Raw genomic sequence first — 18,245 nt, forward strand, 5'->3', positions numbered from 1 at the left:
TGAAAAGTAGTTTATGGCTATTTAAACGATGCAGTCTGATCACATTCTACATGCTCCAATAAAGTATTCTAATGTGGGACTGTTTGCTAAAATGATGTCATCAATCACTTGTTCGCTTGCTAATGCCAACTAGTTACATTTGGCAACAGGATTTTACACGCGAACGTTAGACCAGTTTGCCTAACCAGTCTAGTCTACTTAAATAAATGATTTATGATGGAGTTGAGCGGCGACTGAAACGCGAACGTCACATACAGTTTAGTAAAATAAAATCAAACTACTGATTTCAGCACCCGACGAATAGCCCCCAATTACACAGAACAATGTCGTGTTTAATGTCGGGCTATTCGCTGGGTGCTAAAATCAGTAGGTTTCAATAGAAACGTCATTTTATGTGAGGTCGGAGCTCCAGTCCGTCCACACTAGTTGCCGCTCAACTCCATTATAAATAGCGGCGTTGAGTTTAATCGGCTAGCTATGCTTCCATTCCATGCGGTAGCTAGTTAGCGAGCATTGGCGATGAGTCAGATTTGTAGCCAGCTAACTGTCTAAGCATTTGGGATTTTATCATTTTCGGCATGCACACCTTGTTCAGACAACAACCAACCAATGTATTAAATGCTTAGCTAGCTAACGGTAGATAGCTGGCAGCGAGGGTACGGACTTAGCTACTGTAGCTCGCTGCAATCAGCTAGCTAGGGACTGGGCTGTCACTAACATTTATTGGTAAGGTCTCTTGCTAGTTGCACATAAATGCTAGCTAGCTGCACATTGTGTATTTAGCTAGTTAACGAGACACTACGTTAATCTACAATAAGCTAACTTTACTTCCATCAGCTGTAACGATTGAATCACACTGCGTGATGAGGCGTTTTCCAAGTACGTTGTGTTGGGTGCATGCAGCTAGCTAGTGAGCAAATCTGACTAGTGTCTGTCTGCTAGTAATTCCCAATCAAGTTCAAATGGCTTGCTAATGACAATCATCCATCCTGTGTTATCAGGGAAGCATCACACCAATATCATGCTGACATGTAGTCTGACTATGACATAGTTTTATGTGATTCAGGAGAACATTTCAAACAACTTTGCAAGAAATATTCACAGGAGGATCGGTATGTCATTCGGGTGGCTTGGGGATAAACGTCATTAGGCTAGAATGTATGCGTTCACTGCTGCCCGCGCGCGTCTCTGTGTCGACCACTCATCTCTGCCTTGGCAAACATCCGTTTTCTCGAACCACATTGCATTTAGTCTCCCAGGGATATGAATGCAAGTCAATGATACCTATATTAGTATTTCCCAAATCATGTCCAAATTAAGCAATACGGCCAGAGGAGGATGTTATATGGCCAATATACCACGTCTAAGGGCTGTTCTTAGCAGGATTCAATGCATAGTGCCTGGATACAGCCATTGGGTGCCTTATTGCTATTATAAACTGGCTACTAACGTAATTAGAACATATTTATTTTTGTCGTACCCCTTGTTATATGACCCTTGGTGCATTGTCTGATATACCACGGGTTTCAGCCAATCAACATTCAGGGCTCAAACCACCCAGTTTATAATAATTTTTAAGTAACTTTGAGTTACACAAATTTGAGATACTTTAGGATGATTTGGACAGGAAGGGCAACAATAAAAAAATACATTAAAACCTCAACCCCGTCTAAATAAAAGTTAAATAAAAAAATACTATAAATCATAGTGAGATGTGCAATGTCATTTTGTTCCTATATTTGACTTCTGTTTTTAAGAGTCAATTACTCAAATGCCAAAATAAATTGTATAAAAATGTGTTAAATTCAATCTTCAGGGAGCATTTTGTCCCATAGAGGGGGGTGTTTTTCCCCAATGATTTTCCCTGATAGCTGGGCAAACCCCCCCCCTTTTGTTTTTTGACTCTTAATAACATGGTATTTATTTGAACTCAGAATATTTCTTGTGTTTATATTCTCTTCCAGACTCCACTGGTCCAGGCTATATTTAGCCGAAATGCAGAAGAAGTGGAGTTTTTGTTGCACAAGAATGAAGAAGTCAATGCACTGGTAAGATGGCTCGCTTCACATGAACATGACCCCGTGTGAATCAATTTCCTCCACATCTCGCTTAACGGGTCAGCCAGTTAAGCAGGAAGGGATTACCTGTCAAATCCTCTACATGCTTTGACCTTCCTGTCAACTTTGAATCAGATATAGTTAATATCACACAGTCAATCAATCATCCTTTGGACCAGTAATGTTATACCCACAATATTTTGCACTTCACATTCTTGGTTTCAGCTTCCAACAGTAGCTATGCATGTTGTTCTCTTAAAGAGCCATCTTGTGAGTGTAAGCTGTATTTTGTGTGTGTGTATGTGCACTGAGCGTAAATGCACGTGGCCCATGTATTTGAGGACAAGGAGCAGATTAGCTTATGGTTAAAGGATTGATGGGAGGAAAAGCTTAGCAGTAAGGGATTTTGGGCATCTTCCATCCAAGTAAGTAGCTGGTCAGTTCAGGTTCCTCACTCATTCATTCTACCTCTCTGGTAATCTGACCAGTTGGCTGTCAGGACCCACCCTCCCCCCACCGAGAGGAAGTTGCAGCCACTATTTCGATGTAATTTCCTGTCCTAAAGAAGACATGCACATTTAGGTTCCACCTCCAAATAACGAAGGCTACTTATGCATATTAAAAAATTGGGTGTGGGAATTTCCAAGTGGAGTTAATAACCATCAACAAATAGGGCAATGACAGCTGTCGGTGTAGCGAGCTAGCGAGCTAGCTAGCTAGCTAGCATGATAATATTATCTAGCTAGCTAATGTTATCTGTTGTTGCTGTTTTTTTGTTGTTGACTACACCATATTCAAAAGATTAGCCAGCTTGTGCTATAGCAGGTTCTGGAGCTGGATTCGTCATAATCATTGCTGTAGGGAAAACATCGCTACAGATGGAAACCACTGGCCCATCTTTGACTTCGCCATCTATTATTATCTCAAGTTTTGGCATCTTCCTTAAATTGCATCAGCAAATCCGCCATAGAAATAGTTAGAAAGAGAAATATGATGCTCCGGTAATATGGACAACTATTGAAAGATAGTTGATGTGTTTTTCTATATTGTGATGGACACGGTGCAACCTTTGGTAGGTAGGCTGCTGGCATGTTTCGGCTGCAGTACAAATCGTATCATATCACACAATTTATAACATTTCTAAAATGGTCAGGTGTGTGTGTATATGTATGTGTGTTATATATATGTGTATTTTAAATGTTTTATTATACAGACTAGATGAATAAATAAGTGAAAATTTGCAGTTTAAAATAAAATAAAACGGAGGTGCAAAAACGTATGTTTATTTTGCTCCAAGGCTGTTTGGCTCATCTCAGTCATGAAGAGGAAGAACTTTGCAGCTGTTTCTGATTTAATAAAGACATGCCATGCTGGTCATTGGTAACATTAAAATAAAACCCAGCCCTAAAAATAAATGTAGGTTGAAATACATTTTTGTCATATCATAGGAAAAGACACTGCATTCACATGGATTTGCACAAAGTGGGCATTTCGGATTTGTCACAACAAGGCAAAATATATATCGAGCCCCAAAGTATTGGGGCAGTGACACATTTTGATGTTTTGTCTCTCTACTCCAGCACTTTGGATTTGAAACAATACAAGGTTAAAGTGCAGACTGACGGCTTTAATTTGAGGGTATTTTCATACATATCGGATGAACCGTTCAGAAATTACAGCACTTTCTGTACATAGTCTCCCCCATTTTAGGGGACCAAAAGTATTGCGACAAATTCACTTATGTCTATTAAATTAGTAGAAAGTAAACGTGTTTTGGGCCTATATTCATAGCACGCAATTACATCAAGCTTGTGAATCTACAAATTTCTTGGATGCATTAGGTGTTTGTTTTGGTTGTTTAAAATGTTTTTGTGCCTAATAGAAATTAATGGTAAATAATGTATTGTCATTTTGGAGTCACTGTTATTGTAAATATCAATAGACCATGTTTCTAAACACTTCTACATTAATGTGGATGCTTCCATGATTAAGGATATTCCTGAATGAATCATGAATAATGATTCATACCCCCCCCCAAAAAAAAAAAATATGCTAACATCCCCTGTTATTGTAAGGGTGAGCGGTTAGCATGTCTTGAGGGTATGATATTTGTGCATCTGTAACTTTCTCATTCATCATAGTCATTGTATTATTTCAAATCCAAAGTGTTGGAGTACAGAGCCAAAACAATGTGTGGAAATCCAAAACAAATTTAGACTTATGTGGTATATTAAAGAACCCTGACACAATGCTCTAGGTCCACTTTACACACACACAAGCACACACAAACAGGCAGCCTCACAGGAGCTAAAACAGGGAGAGGCTAGAAACTTCTACAGTGAGAGGAAGGGGTGTTAAATTGAGTGCATGCTTTCAATCAGCACTGGTTCAAATATGGTTTGGTGCCAGCGTGTAAATTCAGTAGTTGCAATTTGTCAAATGTCACAACAAAAACTTAAATCATTTTGTATTATATGTTAATATACTTTGCATTTGTCATGGAGTCAATATTTGTCAGAGGTCAAATATTATACCACTGTAAATACTCAGTTGTGGCCACTAGACCTGGGGCTGTAATTCAATCACTACTTAAAGTCAAAGAAGATTCTGTTCAAGCACAGCAACAAAAAAAAAACCCGGTTTGAATTAATATGCTGTTGAGCTTCCTGTACTTCACTTTCACATAGTTAACAGAGTTTTGTTGCCTTAATGCATCCAAACATGAATTCTTGCAATGCAAGACAGATTACATATTTGACTTGTACGACCAAAACCCACAGGGATCCTTGTCCTTAAACAGCCTCTCTTCCCGTAGGCCTAAAATTCTCACACGGCCTCCAGTCAGTCAGTCAGTCAGTCAGTCAGTCAGTCAGTCAGTCAGTCAGTCAGTCAGTCAGTCAGTCAGTCAGTCAGTCAGTCAGTCAGTCAGTCAGTCAGTCAGTCAGTCAGTCAGTCAGTCAGTCAGTCAGTCAGTCAGTCAGTCAGTCAGTCAGTCAGTCAGTCAGTCAGTCGTCAGTCAGTCAGTCAGTCAGTCAGTCAGTCAGTCAGTCAGTCAGTCAGTCAGTCAGTCAGTCAGTCAGTCAGTCAGTCAGTCAGTCAGTCAGTCAGTCAGTCAGTCAGTCAGTCAGTCAGTCAGTCAGTCAGTCAGTCAGTCGTCAGTCAGTCAGTCAGTCAGTCAGTCAGTCAGTCAGTCAGTCAGTCAGTCAGTCAGTCAGTCAGTCAGTCAGTCAGTCAGTCAGTCAGTCAGTCAGTCAGTCAGTCAGTCAGTCAGTCAGTCAGTCAGTCAGTCAGTCAGTCAGTCATTGAATGATGCGTATGGAGAATAAGACTGTGATTTCCTTACTAGGGCTGCAATGAGTAAGGCCTGAGCCATGAGTCATTCACTTGTGGGTTTACACTGACTGCACACATTCCAGTACGGAGGACAGGGTCAGCTAACAGGCTAGAGATGCCTGAGCAATTTTACTCACCAAGGTGGATTTCAAGCCCCACTTTTGTTGCCTGGCTACTCAGACTCCTTGCGCTGCCAAATGCTAACGTTAGTTTCTTCTCTGGAACGAGTCTGGATCTGAGTACCTCCCAAAGATTTCTAGAATGCAATCACATTCGGACTATTCTGATTGGTCACAAAAAAAACGATTGGTTAGTCCAGAGCCAAAACGCGCGTGGGCGTGGCGCGTTTTGAAACGCGCGTGGGCGTGGCGCGTTTTGAAAGTTAGAGTTTAGTTAGAGATGATCCAATCGCTGATGACTTTATGTACAACGACACTCATTTTGACAACACAAACTTCTTCAACGATGGCAGTCTCAGACTGAAGTATGTAGCAAACATCGAGAGCAGTGGAAGAATTCAGTTTGAGTCACCAGGGAACTTCTTTCAGTTTGCAGAAGAAAAAAAATCCGGTCTACCTCCTTGCAAAACAAAGCAGACATAACCTGACTTATTTTGTGAGTTAAAAGTTCCACTGTGCATTCATATTGAATATTCTTTTAACTTGAATTTTTTGGCAGGATGATGGCAATTTTTATTAATGTATTTTTAATATCCTGTGATTGAAAGCTATTTTCCATAGTTGGTGTGAAGTTCAAGCCTGTCATGTTAGATGTAGCATGTCTTATATTCTTTGGCTTTGGGGTTTATCGTTCAACTCACTGTTTGTTTTTATTACACTGCCTTAGGATGATATCAGAACCAACAGTGGGTTTAAATCTGGGCTCTTGCTAACTGTTGTTTCTCTGTCTGCTGTCTCTCCTCAGGACCAAGAACGCCGTACCCCATTACATGCTGCTGCGTGTTTGGGCGACGTTCACATTATGGACCTTCTCATTAATTCAGGTAACGTTCTCCAGCACGAGACAGACCGTTTTCAGAGGGATTCGCATTGTTCACTTAATTATCCCTATCCTATTGCTTAATAAAGGACAGTTAATCATATCTGTTAGAATATACAACCATCATTGAAACCCTTCCCTCTTGTCAATGAGGATAAGAAGCCCTATCCTAAAGGCAAAAACGGATTATGAAATCAGAGAAGTGTGCAAGTGTTACTGACCATCTGAGATCTGAGGCCCATTGTGATTGGCTGAATTGGAACAAATTTTCGATACTATCTGCATATTTTTTAAATTTATTTTAAGGTTGAGCTGAGCTACAGAATAGTTGACTGAGTTCGTCCTTTATCTCTCACTCTCTCTCTCTTGCCTGCTTGCTCCTCTCTCTCTCAGGTGCTAGTATTAACGCTAAGGACCAAGGCTGGCGGACTCCCCTGCATCGGGCAGCTGCCTCACAGAACGAAGTAAGACTATCTTTGCAGGACAGTGCCGTCTGAAGGCCATGTCAAATACAATATGTAAAACCTGCTACAGTCATTTACCTGGAATTCCTCATCAGTCTTAATAGCACTTCTCAGGGCTAATTTTCTTAGGTAATCAATATGGCAGATACATTCATCTTCTCTCCTTCCTTGAATGTCGGGTGATAAAGTTGCACTCCTCATACTTTTTATTTATTCTCCTACCGTCTTTCCCAGAAGGCCGTGGGGCTGCTGCTGAGACAGGATGCGGAGGTCAATGCCCGGGATAAATTCTGGCAGACGCCGTTGCACGTGGCTGCGGCCAACCGGGCCACACGCTGCGCTGAGGCTCTCATCCCCAAGCTGAGCAGCCTGAACGTGGCGGACCGCTCCGGCAGGACTGCTCTGCACCACGCTGCACACAGCGGCCACATGGAGGTCGGGTCACAGCTGGGTTTTACAGTCATAGGGTGGAGGGTTTTGAGTAATACTGAAATGGCACCCAATCCCCTATAAAGTTCACTATTTTTGACCAGGACCCGCATAGTATCCGCTATACAAGGAATTGGTGCTATTTCAGACGCAGCCTATTTGCTGAACTTCCTCTCCTCAGAAAGGTGTCTTACTGTACCCATTTTAACTCCTGTCTCCTGTCTGTATCCAGATGGTGAATTTGCTCCTTAACAAAGGGGCCAACTTGAGTGCCAGCGATAAGAAGGAGAGGCAGCCAATCCACTGGGCCGCATACCTCGGTGGGTGGGACCTTAGAATGGACACTTCCTTAAATTGACACACTTTCCTCTCCTTGTTCAAGAGGCTTGGCCTGAGCAAAGGCACTGATCTGAAAATCAACTTGCAAACCTCCTGTCAAGGGATTAGGGTTGTAACGATACCAGTATCCCGATACCAGATTTTCCATGGCAAAACATAAAACACAAATTGGACTAAACTCTATTGTCCTATTAAATATCGACTATGTAAAATTGTGGGTGCTATAGCTTGTAAAATAAACAAATTTGACTAGGTGGCAAATGAATGCTGTTTGGTTCTAACTTTGGTCGGTTTTCCTCAAGAAATGAAATCCTCCATGTTTTGTTTCCTTGCCACGATACGTCCGAGTTTTGTGATACTGGTAGCGTGACAACCCTACAAAGGATCCTTGTCTACAAAGAAAAGCAAACCTGTGCCAAATTGCATATCCTCACACACAAACAGAAAATTGCCAAGGCTTTCGTTAACCTGTCTGTGTGTCTGTAGTGTATGTTCCATGAATGTACGGTTGTCTCCTCTTCCCTCAGGGCATCTGCAGATCGTGAAGCTTCTTGTGTCGCGGAGCGTGGACGCCATGTGCAGGGACAAGCGCGGTTATACCCCGCTCCACGCTGCAGCTGCCAGCGGCCAGATTGAGGTGGTCAAGTACCTGCTGCGGCTGGGGTCAGAGGTGAGGTGCCAGGGGGTGGGGCTCCATACGGTCACCATCATAAGGTCACTCAATCTGTCGTGTGGCTTCCTATTGTTGAATTCTTTGCTTGTGTGTTTTTTACATTTTTTATTTATTATTATTTTTTTTACAAAAGTTCATTCCTAGTATAATTTAGGTTAGGGCCTATCAGGGAAGTCTTCAGGCCCTATAACCATCTCACCATCTAATTTCTGCCTTTTCTTTGTCTCCACGTCAGATTGATGAGCCTAACGCCTTTGGGAACACAGCGCTCCACATGGCGTGCTACACGGGCCAGGAGGCGGTGGCCAACGAGCTGGTGAACCGCGGCGCCAACGTCAACCAACCCAACCACCACGGTGGCACGCCGCTACACCTGGCCGCTGTCTCAACCAACGGGGCGCTCTGCCTCGAGCTTTTAGTCAACAACGGCGCTGACGTCAACATGCAGGTCAGTCGGAGGACTCCCGGGAAATGAGGGAATAAGGGATTGGTTGCACCCCAAATGGCACCCTATTCCTTATATAGTGCACTATGGGCTCTGGTCAAATGTAGTGCACTATATAAGGAATAGGTTGCCATTTGGGAGTCTTAGTCAACAGATGGCATAAGTGGCATTTATAAACAAGGATATTTTGAAAAACATCCCAAGTTGTTTTGTGTATGTTTGAGGTAAATGATTATTTTCATAACAATAAATGTTTTTGTTTCTCTCTTTCTCTCACAGAGTAAAGAAGGGAAGAGCCCTTTGCACATGGCCGCTATTCACGGGCGCTTCACCCGCTCCCAGATCCTTATCCAAAACGGTAACCACACACACATCATAAAACACAATATTATCACACACTTCAAATACAAGGATAGTGTGTTTGTGAAAAGTGCCTGCAGTATTTCAGGGACAAACTTCAGTTGAAGCGCACCAGCCAAATATACACAACACTCATCCTCCAGCCCATAGCAACCACCACAACTCATAACTGTGTGAAAAACAATATGGTGCAAATCTCCACTGCCCCTAACCCCCCTCTCCTATGTGCAGGTGGGGATATAGACTGTGTAGATAAATATGGCAATACTCCTCTTCACGTTGCTGCTAAGCACGGCCACGAGCTGCTGATCAGCACCCTGATGACTAACGGTGCTGACACAGCCAGGTGAGAGACTGTTTTCCATAAGAGCGTTCCATTATATCTTGTCATGAATTTGGAAAGTATTCAGACCCCTTCACTTTTTCCACATTTTGTTACATTATGGCCTTATTCAAACATTTCCCTCATCAATCTACACACCATAACCTATAATGAGAAAGTGAAAAATGTTTTTTTTCCTTCTAAATTTTTGCAAATGTATTAACAATAAACAGATACCGTATTTATATAAGTATTCATCAGACCCTTGCTATGAGACTCGAAATTGAGCTCAGGTGCATCCTGTTTCCATTGGTCATCCTTGAGATGGTTCTACAACTTGATTGGAGTCCACCTGTGGTAAATTCAATTGATTGGACATGATTTGGAAAGGCACACACCTGTCTATATAAGGTCCCACAGTTGACAGTGCATGTCAGAGCAAAATCCATGTCTAAGGTCAAAGGAATTGTATGTAGAGCTCCAAGACAAGATTGTGTCGATGCACAGATCTGGGAAAGAGTACCAAATGAAATTGCAGCGTTGAAGCGTTGAAGGTCCCCAAGAACACAGTGGCTTCCATCATTCTTAAATGGAAGAAGTTTGGAACCACCAAGACTCTTCCTAGAGCTGGCCGCTCGGACAAACTGAGCAATCATGGGACAAGGGCCTTGGTCAGGGAGGTGACCAAGAACCCGATGGTCACTCTGACAGAGCTCCAGAGTTCCTCTGTGGAGATGGGATAACCTTCCAGAAGGACAACTATCTCTGCAGCACTCCACCAATCAGGCCTTTATGGTAGTGGCCAGAAGGAAGCCACACCTCAGTAAAAGGCATGTGATAGCCCGCTTGGAGTTTGCTAAAAGGCACCTAAAGGACTCTCAGACCATGAGAAACAAGATTCTCTGGTCTGATGAAACCAAGATTGAACCATTTGGCCAGAATGCCAAGTGTCACATCTGCAGGAAACCTGGCACCATCCTTACGGTGATGCATGATGGTGGCAGCATCATGCTGTGGGGTTGTTTTTCAGCTGCAGGGACTAGGAGACTAGTCAGGATTGAGGGAAAGATGAATGGAGCAAAGTACAGAGAGATCCTTGATGAAAACCTGCTTCAGAGAGCTCAGACCTCAGACTGGGGCGAAGGTTCACCATCCAACAGGACAACAACCATATGCAAACATCCAAGACAACGCAGGAGTGGCTTTGGGGCAAGTCTGTGTCCTTGAGTGACCCAGCCAGAGCCCAGACTTGAACCCGATCGAACATCTCTGGATAGACGTGTACAGCGACGCTCACCATCCAACCTGACAGAGCTGGAGAGAATCTGCAGAGAAGAATAGGAGAAACCCCCAAATACAGGTGTGCTAAGCTTGTAGCATCATACCCAATAAGACCCGAGGCTGTCATTGCTGAAGGTGCTTCAACAAAGTACTGAGTAAAGGGTCTCAATACTTACGTAAATGTGATATTTCGTAAATGTGATATTTCATTATTGTGTGTGTATATATATATATATATATATATATATATGTTTTTTTTTTTTTCAATTTAAATTTGCAAAAATTTCTAAAAAACGTTTTTTGCTTTGTCAGTATGGAGTATTATGTATAGTTTAATGAAGTAAAAAAAAAAAACGATTGAATCCATTTTAGAATAAGGCTGTAACATAACACAATGTGGTAAAAGTCGAGGGGTCTGAATACCTTCCGAATGCAGTGTATTTCCACATATTTATTATTGCAATTCGTCCTTTACAATTCTTCATGCACTGGTGCTTTTGTTTAGGATTACAGCAAATAATTTCACCTGTGCACCTGGCTGATTATATTATGTTTTTTGTTTTGTCAACTGGACTTTTCTAATTACTTTAACTCCTCTATTACTAATTGAATCTACAAATCTAAAGTTGATCAAGTGGATTAAACTGCAATGTTTTTATTGTAAGGGAAACTAAAACAGGCTATAGGCCTATGTTTTTTGTTGGACTTAGTCAAGGATATGTTGTGTATTATTCTACAATCTAAACAAATAACTATTGGTATTTAAAAATATATATATATATTTCCACAAATATTTCTTCATGCCGTTACTCCTTTCTAATAGTTGATGGACTATTTATCAATTGTTGGTGCTTATGTTTGCTGCATCTTGTGGGTTGATATGCATCTGATGATCATATGCAAAAGGAGATGTCTGGCAACGTTCTCTAGCGGGTACTTATAGGCTGAAAGGCCTTAAGATGCTTTTGGGAAACAGGGCCCTGGTTTGTTACGTCTGCAGTCTGTCTCGCCTCTCGGTACCTGTGTGATTTCTTTTTTTTTTTTTGTGCGCTGTGGTTGGCTTCAGTCAAATGTATTTTCAAGGAGGAGGGAGAGCATGACTCCTGTGAGTGAATTTACACATCCCATGTAATGTAAGTGGTAACGATGAGTTGAAATCCACTTAATTATTGTTTTGTGGCACATTTATTTTCTTTCGCGTGTTTCATAGGCCTATAAGCCAGCCACAGAATTGGCCGTATAGGCTATTTACTGTTTCTTTGATTGACGACCTTGTGTTTAAATAGTTTCTAAAAGGTGTCGAACTGACTGAATCAAGTCAATCTCCTATATCCCTTTGCTATTCATAAATCATACGATGTAGGTGTATTTCCATGGTATCGCAACGGAACAAGGAAACTAAAGCTCTTGTTTATATTTTCCTGGGATTCTAAGCCCATGTTGAGTCTTGCCAGTGACCGCTAATGTGACTGGTCAGTGTAGCCTAGTGGTGGGTTGTTCGCCAACGAACGGCTCTTTTTGAACAGATCTTTCATTCTAACATTTGTCAAATATATATATATATATATATATATATATATTTTAAAAAGTACTGACTTTGGGAAACCTTGCTTTAGGTTATTGTCCTGCTGAAAAGTTAATTAATCTCCCAGTGTCTGGTGGAAAGCAGACTGAACCAGGTTTTCCTCTAGGATTTTGCTTAGCTCCTTTACATGTATTTTTTTTATCCTGAAAAACTCCCCAGTCCTTAACCATTACAAGCATACTCATAACATGATTTAGCCACCATTATGCTTGAAAATATAGAGAGTTGTACTCAGTAATGTGTTTGTATTGGATTTGCTGCAAACAGAATACTTTGTATTCAGGACAAAAAGTTAATTGATTTGTCACTTTTTGCAGTATTACTTTAGTGCCTTGTCGCAAACAGGATGCATGTCATGGAATATGTTTATTCTTTACAGGCTATCTTTTCATTCTGTCAATTAGGTTAGTATTGTTGTTAGTATCCATCCTCAGTAAAAATCCCCAAAACCAAATGTCAAGGGGTATGAATACACTATGTGGTTGCTTGTGTATTTACGGTCTTTAATGTATTGCGTTGTCGTCTACTCTAATATCAATGTTAGTCAATTATAGCCTAGTTCATTAAATAGCTTGCTCCATATTTGCAAAATATGTTTGCAGTCCACATGGTTCTAATGGCATTGCTTCAATATATAAAAACATTGTTCAACAGGCTGTAGAACTCACACTGATATAGGGGCTAGGCCTACTTTAAATTGCAGTCTGTGGACATGCCGTAGTCAATAAGAAAAAGATTAAATTCACTAGGCTTGGATAATCAAATTCTAATTAAAACAAAACAACTTGTTTTAAAATAGGCTGTGTCTAAATACAATTCCAGGAACCATAATTGCTCCCTGTGGGTATATAATAGAGACAAGGCAGCTTAGACTATGGCAGGTTTTACACATATTTAAACTTTTCACATCCAATATAAAAAGAAAGGGGGAATGTCCACTCACCGTTATACTGCCCCCAAATAATATTTTATAAACACTGGAACCATCTTACACATGGCTTTACGCACGTCCAAAACAGAAGCTGCATGGCTAAAATAATTTAGGTCTACCTACAATACATAGATAAAAGTTAATGTCAGCTCACTGTTTTGCTCTTCTCAAACGTTATATTTTAATAAAACTTTGATGTCTTAAGATTTATTTCCAAGCGGTCTCACGAGCCAAACCCTTTATCGACAGTCTTGACTACTTGGCGATTTACATTGGGCAAGACAAAAACAAAAAAAACTTCATTTAGAGGGGAGGCTATGCTTCGGTTTTAATAAAATAATCACATTACTCTTGTTCCATGTGCGTATGGGCAGTGTGCATAATGTCTGGATGGGCTGCATTTCCTCTGTCAAAATGCATGCCATAACCACCCGCGTTACCGCTTAAACCAGCTTTTGGTTGGTCTTAAATAAGCTGGCTTTAATGGGTCAAAATTGCCCTTGAACGTGCGTTTGTCACTAGTACCGCCTTAACGCCAGCCGAAAATAGAGGCATAAGTGTCCACAGCAGCAGAGACAATAAAATACATAATTTGAAGAACAAACATCATTGTGGCAATTAATATTTTGCAGTACTGTAAATATGAAGTGATGATTGGTTTTAATGTTAAAAATGGTTCTCTTACTTAGAAAATAGTCCTGATCATCTAAGCCGAGACGATAACATAAACAGCATACGGAATTCATACATTTTCAGTAATTTTATTTGTGAAGTAATGTCTTTCTACTCCGTAGCACGACTAATTTTACCAATCTGGGAGGTAAAAGTCTTAGAGTTTTTCATATCGTCATACCGTCCTTCTCTCATCCCGGGATTTACGATGTTACCGGTTTAGTACACAAGGGGGTGCTAAAATGTTTAAAGCCCATTGTGTGTGTATTAGAGCATGCTAGCAAAATTAACACAATAGCACATTTCCATAGAGGCTGCTAGCTAAATATGCTAATGAGAATGCTAACGAGTGTTTCTTCCACTGTTGTCACCTTCTCACCAAGCTGCTTGGCGACGTTCTTGTAGCCCATTCCAGCCTTGTGTAGGTCTAGAGCTCTTTGGTCTTGGCCATGTTGGAGAGTTTGGAATCTGATTGATTGCTTCTGTGGACAGGTGTCTTTTTATACAGGTAACAAGCTGAGATTAGGGGCACTCCCTTTAAGAGTGTATAAAAGACACCTGGGAGCAAGAAATAATAATTATTTCCCTCATTAAAATGTAAATCAATTTATAACATTTTTGACACGGTTTTTGTTTCTCACGGATTCTGTTTCTCACTGTTCAAATAAACCTACCATTAAAATTATAGACTGGTATTTCTGTGTCAGTGGGCAAACGTACAAAATCAACAGGGGATCAAAAACTTTTTTCCCTCACTGTATTCTGCACAAACCTATACGGGATTCTGCCCAAGCCTAGTAAAGTTGTTAAAGTATTCAATAATGTAACTTTGTGTTTCGGATGGAATTAAGGTATTAGAAAGTACCAGAGGCCACCAAAATAGGGCTCGATCTGAAAAAAATCTAATTGGGGGGGCATGCTATCCTAAATTTATTTATGGAAAACGCTGCTCTCACACACACACACACACACACACACACACACACACACGGTTTGTTCTTCTATCCTCGTGGGGACCTAAAATAGATTTCCATTCAAAATCCTATTTTCTCTAACCTAACCCCTAAACTTAACCTAACCCCCTACCCTAACCGTAAACCTAACCCCTAAGCTTAAAATAGCCTTTGTCATCATGGGGACATAGGAAATGTCCCCACAATGGATCGTTTTGCTATCCTTGTGGGGACTTTCAGGGATTTTTGGTCCCCTCAAGGATAGAATAACCGATATACACAGTCAGGTTACAGAAAAGACACACAATTCAGGTGTAGATCAACTGTATTCATGGCAGAACAAGACAGCTCTCCTGAGAGAATGTTGTCAGAAGATCAGCTCTTCCACTGCTTATGCAGCATAATAGTCCTCTCAACAGAACTAGCAGCAAAGCTCGCATTTCTCTTCTAGTTAACATTGTATGTTACATATTTGAGACGATACAGTGTCTGATCTCCTTGCCCGTCTTATATCTTCCCTTATCCATCTGTCATTGTTTCTCTCTCTTTCTCTGTAGACAAGGGATTCATGGGATGTTTTCATTGCATTTGGCTGTGCTCTACGGGTTTTCAGACTGTTGTCGCAAGTTACTCTCCTCAGGTAAGTCTTTAGACTGAAATTGTTGTTTGTATAATGGAAACGGATCATGTTTCACGCATGTGTACATTCAAATTGACCTAAGTAGTTCTTTATCAGATAGAATGTGAGAGGGCACGTACATACAACACATTCTTTAACTACTAGCTTTTCCTCATTTAGTGTTATGTTCAGAAACAGAGATTTGAGTAGATGTCCTTCTCACCACACACAAAGGACATTGTTCTTTCCAGACCTCCTGATGTGGTCACCCTGTATGACCACACTTCCTGTTTTGCGCTGTCGCGCTTCCTGCAGGTCAGCTGTACAGCATTGTATCATCGCTAAGCAACGAGTATGTGCTGTCAGCCGGGTTTGACATAAACACCCCAGACAGCCTGGGGAGGACCTGCCTGCACGCCGCTGCCTCTGGAGGGTGAGCACGCGTACCCGCGCACACACATTTTGTTAATGAAGCGAGAGCTTTTGTTAATGGTTGTGTAATCATCTCATTTGTATTTCTGTTCTCTCTTTGACTTGCAGAAACGTTGAGTGTCTTAACTTGCTGTTGAGCAGTGGTGCCGACTTGAGTAAAAAGGACAAACTGGGAAAGTGAGTTGTCTCATTCTGGGAATTCAACTTGTTTTTTCCCCATAGGATTCACTCTGACACAAATGCTATTTTATTCTCGTCCCTTCTCCCGTGAGTGTGACTCATCACCTCTCTCCTCTTCCCTCCCTCTCTTGGCAGAGCTCCTTTGCACTACGCAGCTGCGAACGGGAGCTACCAGTGCACGGTTGCCCTGGTGAGTGCTGGTGCCGAGGTGAATGAGCTGGACCAGAAAGGCTGCAGCCCCCTGCACTACGCTGCCGCATCGCAGACCTTCTGCCGGTGAGACACACACGCAACACACACACAGAGGGGCAAAAAATATACAAGACTCCAAAATTGAACTGACATTTTTTTCCCCCCCTCCCCAGAGTGGACAGACATTACTCAGTCGGACACCAGAGTGAGGAGAGGGCAAAGGAGGACTTTTTGTAAGTCCCTCACCATGATGTCATCTCAGTTTTATCCAGTTTAAAACATATAAACATACCAATTGACCAAGCTCAAAAATGTTGGTTTCTCAGAAGTTGGGAACTGTTTAGAAATGTACACTTTCCTGCAATGGTTTCCAGTTCAAGTTAACCCGCCCATGTATACTGAACAAAAATATAAACGCAACATGCAACCATTTTAAAGATTCTACTGCGTTACATTTCATATAAGGAAATCAGTCAATTGAAATCAATTCATTAGGCCCTAATCTATGGATTTCACATTACTGGGAATACAGATATGCATCTGTTGGTTACAGATACCTTTAAAAATAAGGTAGGGGCATGGGACCACCATTTGCCTCATGCAGCGCAACACATCTCCTTAGCATTGAGTTGATCAAGCTGTTGATTGTGGAATGTTGTCCCACTCCTCTTCAATGGCTACGCGAAGTTGCTGGATGTTGGCGGGAACTGGAACATGCCATTGTACATGTTGATCCAGAGCATCCTAAACATGCTCAATTGGTGACATGTCTGGTGAGTGTGCAGGCCATGGAAGAACTGTGACATTTTCAGCTTCCAGCAATTGTGTACAGATCCTTGTGACATGGGGCCTTGCATTCATGAAACATGAGATTATAGCGGCAGATGAATGGCATGACAAAGAGCCTCAGGATCTAGTCACGGTATCTCTGTGCATTCAAATTGCCATAAATAAAATGCAATTGTGTTCGTTGTCTAACTTATGCCTGCCCATACCATAGCCATACCGTTGACATCAGCAAATGGCTCGCCCACATACACGTGGTCTGTGGGTGTGAGGATGGTTGGACATACTGCCAACTTATATAAAACAAATTTGAAGGTGGCTTATGGTAGAGAAATTAACATTAAATACTCTGGCAACAGCTCTGGTGAACGTTACTGCACTCAGCATGCCAGTTGCACGCTCCCTCAACTTGAGACACCTGTGACGTGTTGTGACTGAACTGCACATTTTAGTGGCCCAGTACAAGATGAACCTGTGTCATGATCGTGCTGTGTAATCAGCTTCTTGATATGCCACACCTGTCGGGTGAATGGATTATCTTGGCAAAGGAGAAACGCTCACTATAACAAGGATGTAAATAAATACATTTGTGTACAAGATTTGAGAGAAATAAGCTGTTTTGTGCGTATGGAACATTTCTGGGATCTTTTATTTCAACTCATGAAACATGAGACCAACACTTCACATGTTGCGTTTATATGTTTGTTCATTGTATTTGACGGCTTGTTGTTTGATCACAATTTTTTTTTCTCTTCTCTCTGTGTTGACATAGTTGTGTATCCAGAAGCTTGTTGGTTGACCTAACATGACGGTCTCCTCTGTATGTGTAGTTGTTTGGAGTATCTGCTGGATAACGGGGCTGACCCGGCTCTGAGGAACACCAAGGGTTACAGCGCAGTCCACTACGCAGCAGCCCACGGAAACAAGCAGAACCTGGAGCTGGTGAGTGTGTGTGTGTGTGTGTGTGTGTGTGTGTGTGTGTGTGTGTGTGTGTGTGCTGCAGACAGGCAACGATGAGTCGTATCACGGATGCATTTCAACAGTGGCTTACCCTCCTCGTCTTCTGCACTATGAAAGAACAGGACAAGTGGCGGCGAAGTCCTAGTAGACATCCAACCATGTTGCTTTCACTAGTCCGTTGTTTTCAGATCAGTGCCGATGAAGACGAGGAAACTTTAGAGCATTGAGACGTG

The 18,245-nt window shown here is 41.6% G+C and overlaps 1 protein-coding gene across 3 annotated transcripts in view; it reads left to right on the forward strand.

The window, feature by feature from the left end:
* LOC118388713 (serine/threonine-protein phosphatase 6 regulatory ankyrin repeat subunit C-like) overlaps positions 1–18,245 on the forward strand; it is a 35,058-nt gene that overhangs the window by 391 nt on the left and 16,422 nt on the right. For all 3 annotated transcript variants that reach the window (XM_052527015.1, XM_052527016.1, XM_052527014.1), the window contains exons 2-16: positions 1,965–2,048; positions 6,315–6,393; positions 6,783–6,853; positions 7,088–7,288; positions 7,515–7,602; positions 8,149–8,291; positions 8,530–8,742; positions 9,019–9,097; positions 9,331–9,445; positions 15,401–15,483; positions 15,778–15,895; positions 16,003–16,071; positions 16,210–16,350; positions 16,440–16,499; positions 17,883–17,994. In XM_052527015.1, the coding sequence (XP_052382975.1) occupies positions 1,965–2,048; positions 6,315–6,393; positions 6,783–6,853; positions 7,088–7,288; positions 7,515–7,602; positions 8,149–8,291; positions 8,530–8,742; positions 9,019–9,097; positions 9,331–9,445; positions 15,401–15,483; positions 15,778–15,895; positions 16,003–16,071; positions 16,210–16,350; positions 16,440–16,499; positions 17,883–17,994 (1,656 nt within the window). The remainder of the gene's footprint in view (positions 1–1,964; positions 2,049–6,314; positions 6,394–6,782; positions 6,854–7,087; positions 7,289–7,514; positions 7,603–8,148; positions 8,292–8,529; positions 8,743–9,018; positions 9,098–9,330; positions 9,446–15,400; positions 15,484–15,777; positions 15,896–16,002; positions 16,072–16,209; positions 16,351–16,439; positions 16,500–17,882; positions 17,995–18,245) is intronic.

Source organism: Oncorhynchus keta, chromosome 10 (assembly GCF_023373465.1).
Source record: "Oncorhynchus keta strain PuntledgeMale-10-30-2019 chromosome 10, Oket_V2, whole genome shotgun sequence".
Lineage (NCBI taxonomy): Eukaryota > Metazoa > Chordata > Actinopteri > Salmoniformes > Salmonidae > Oncorhynchus > Oncorhynchus keta.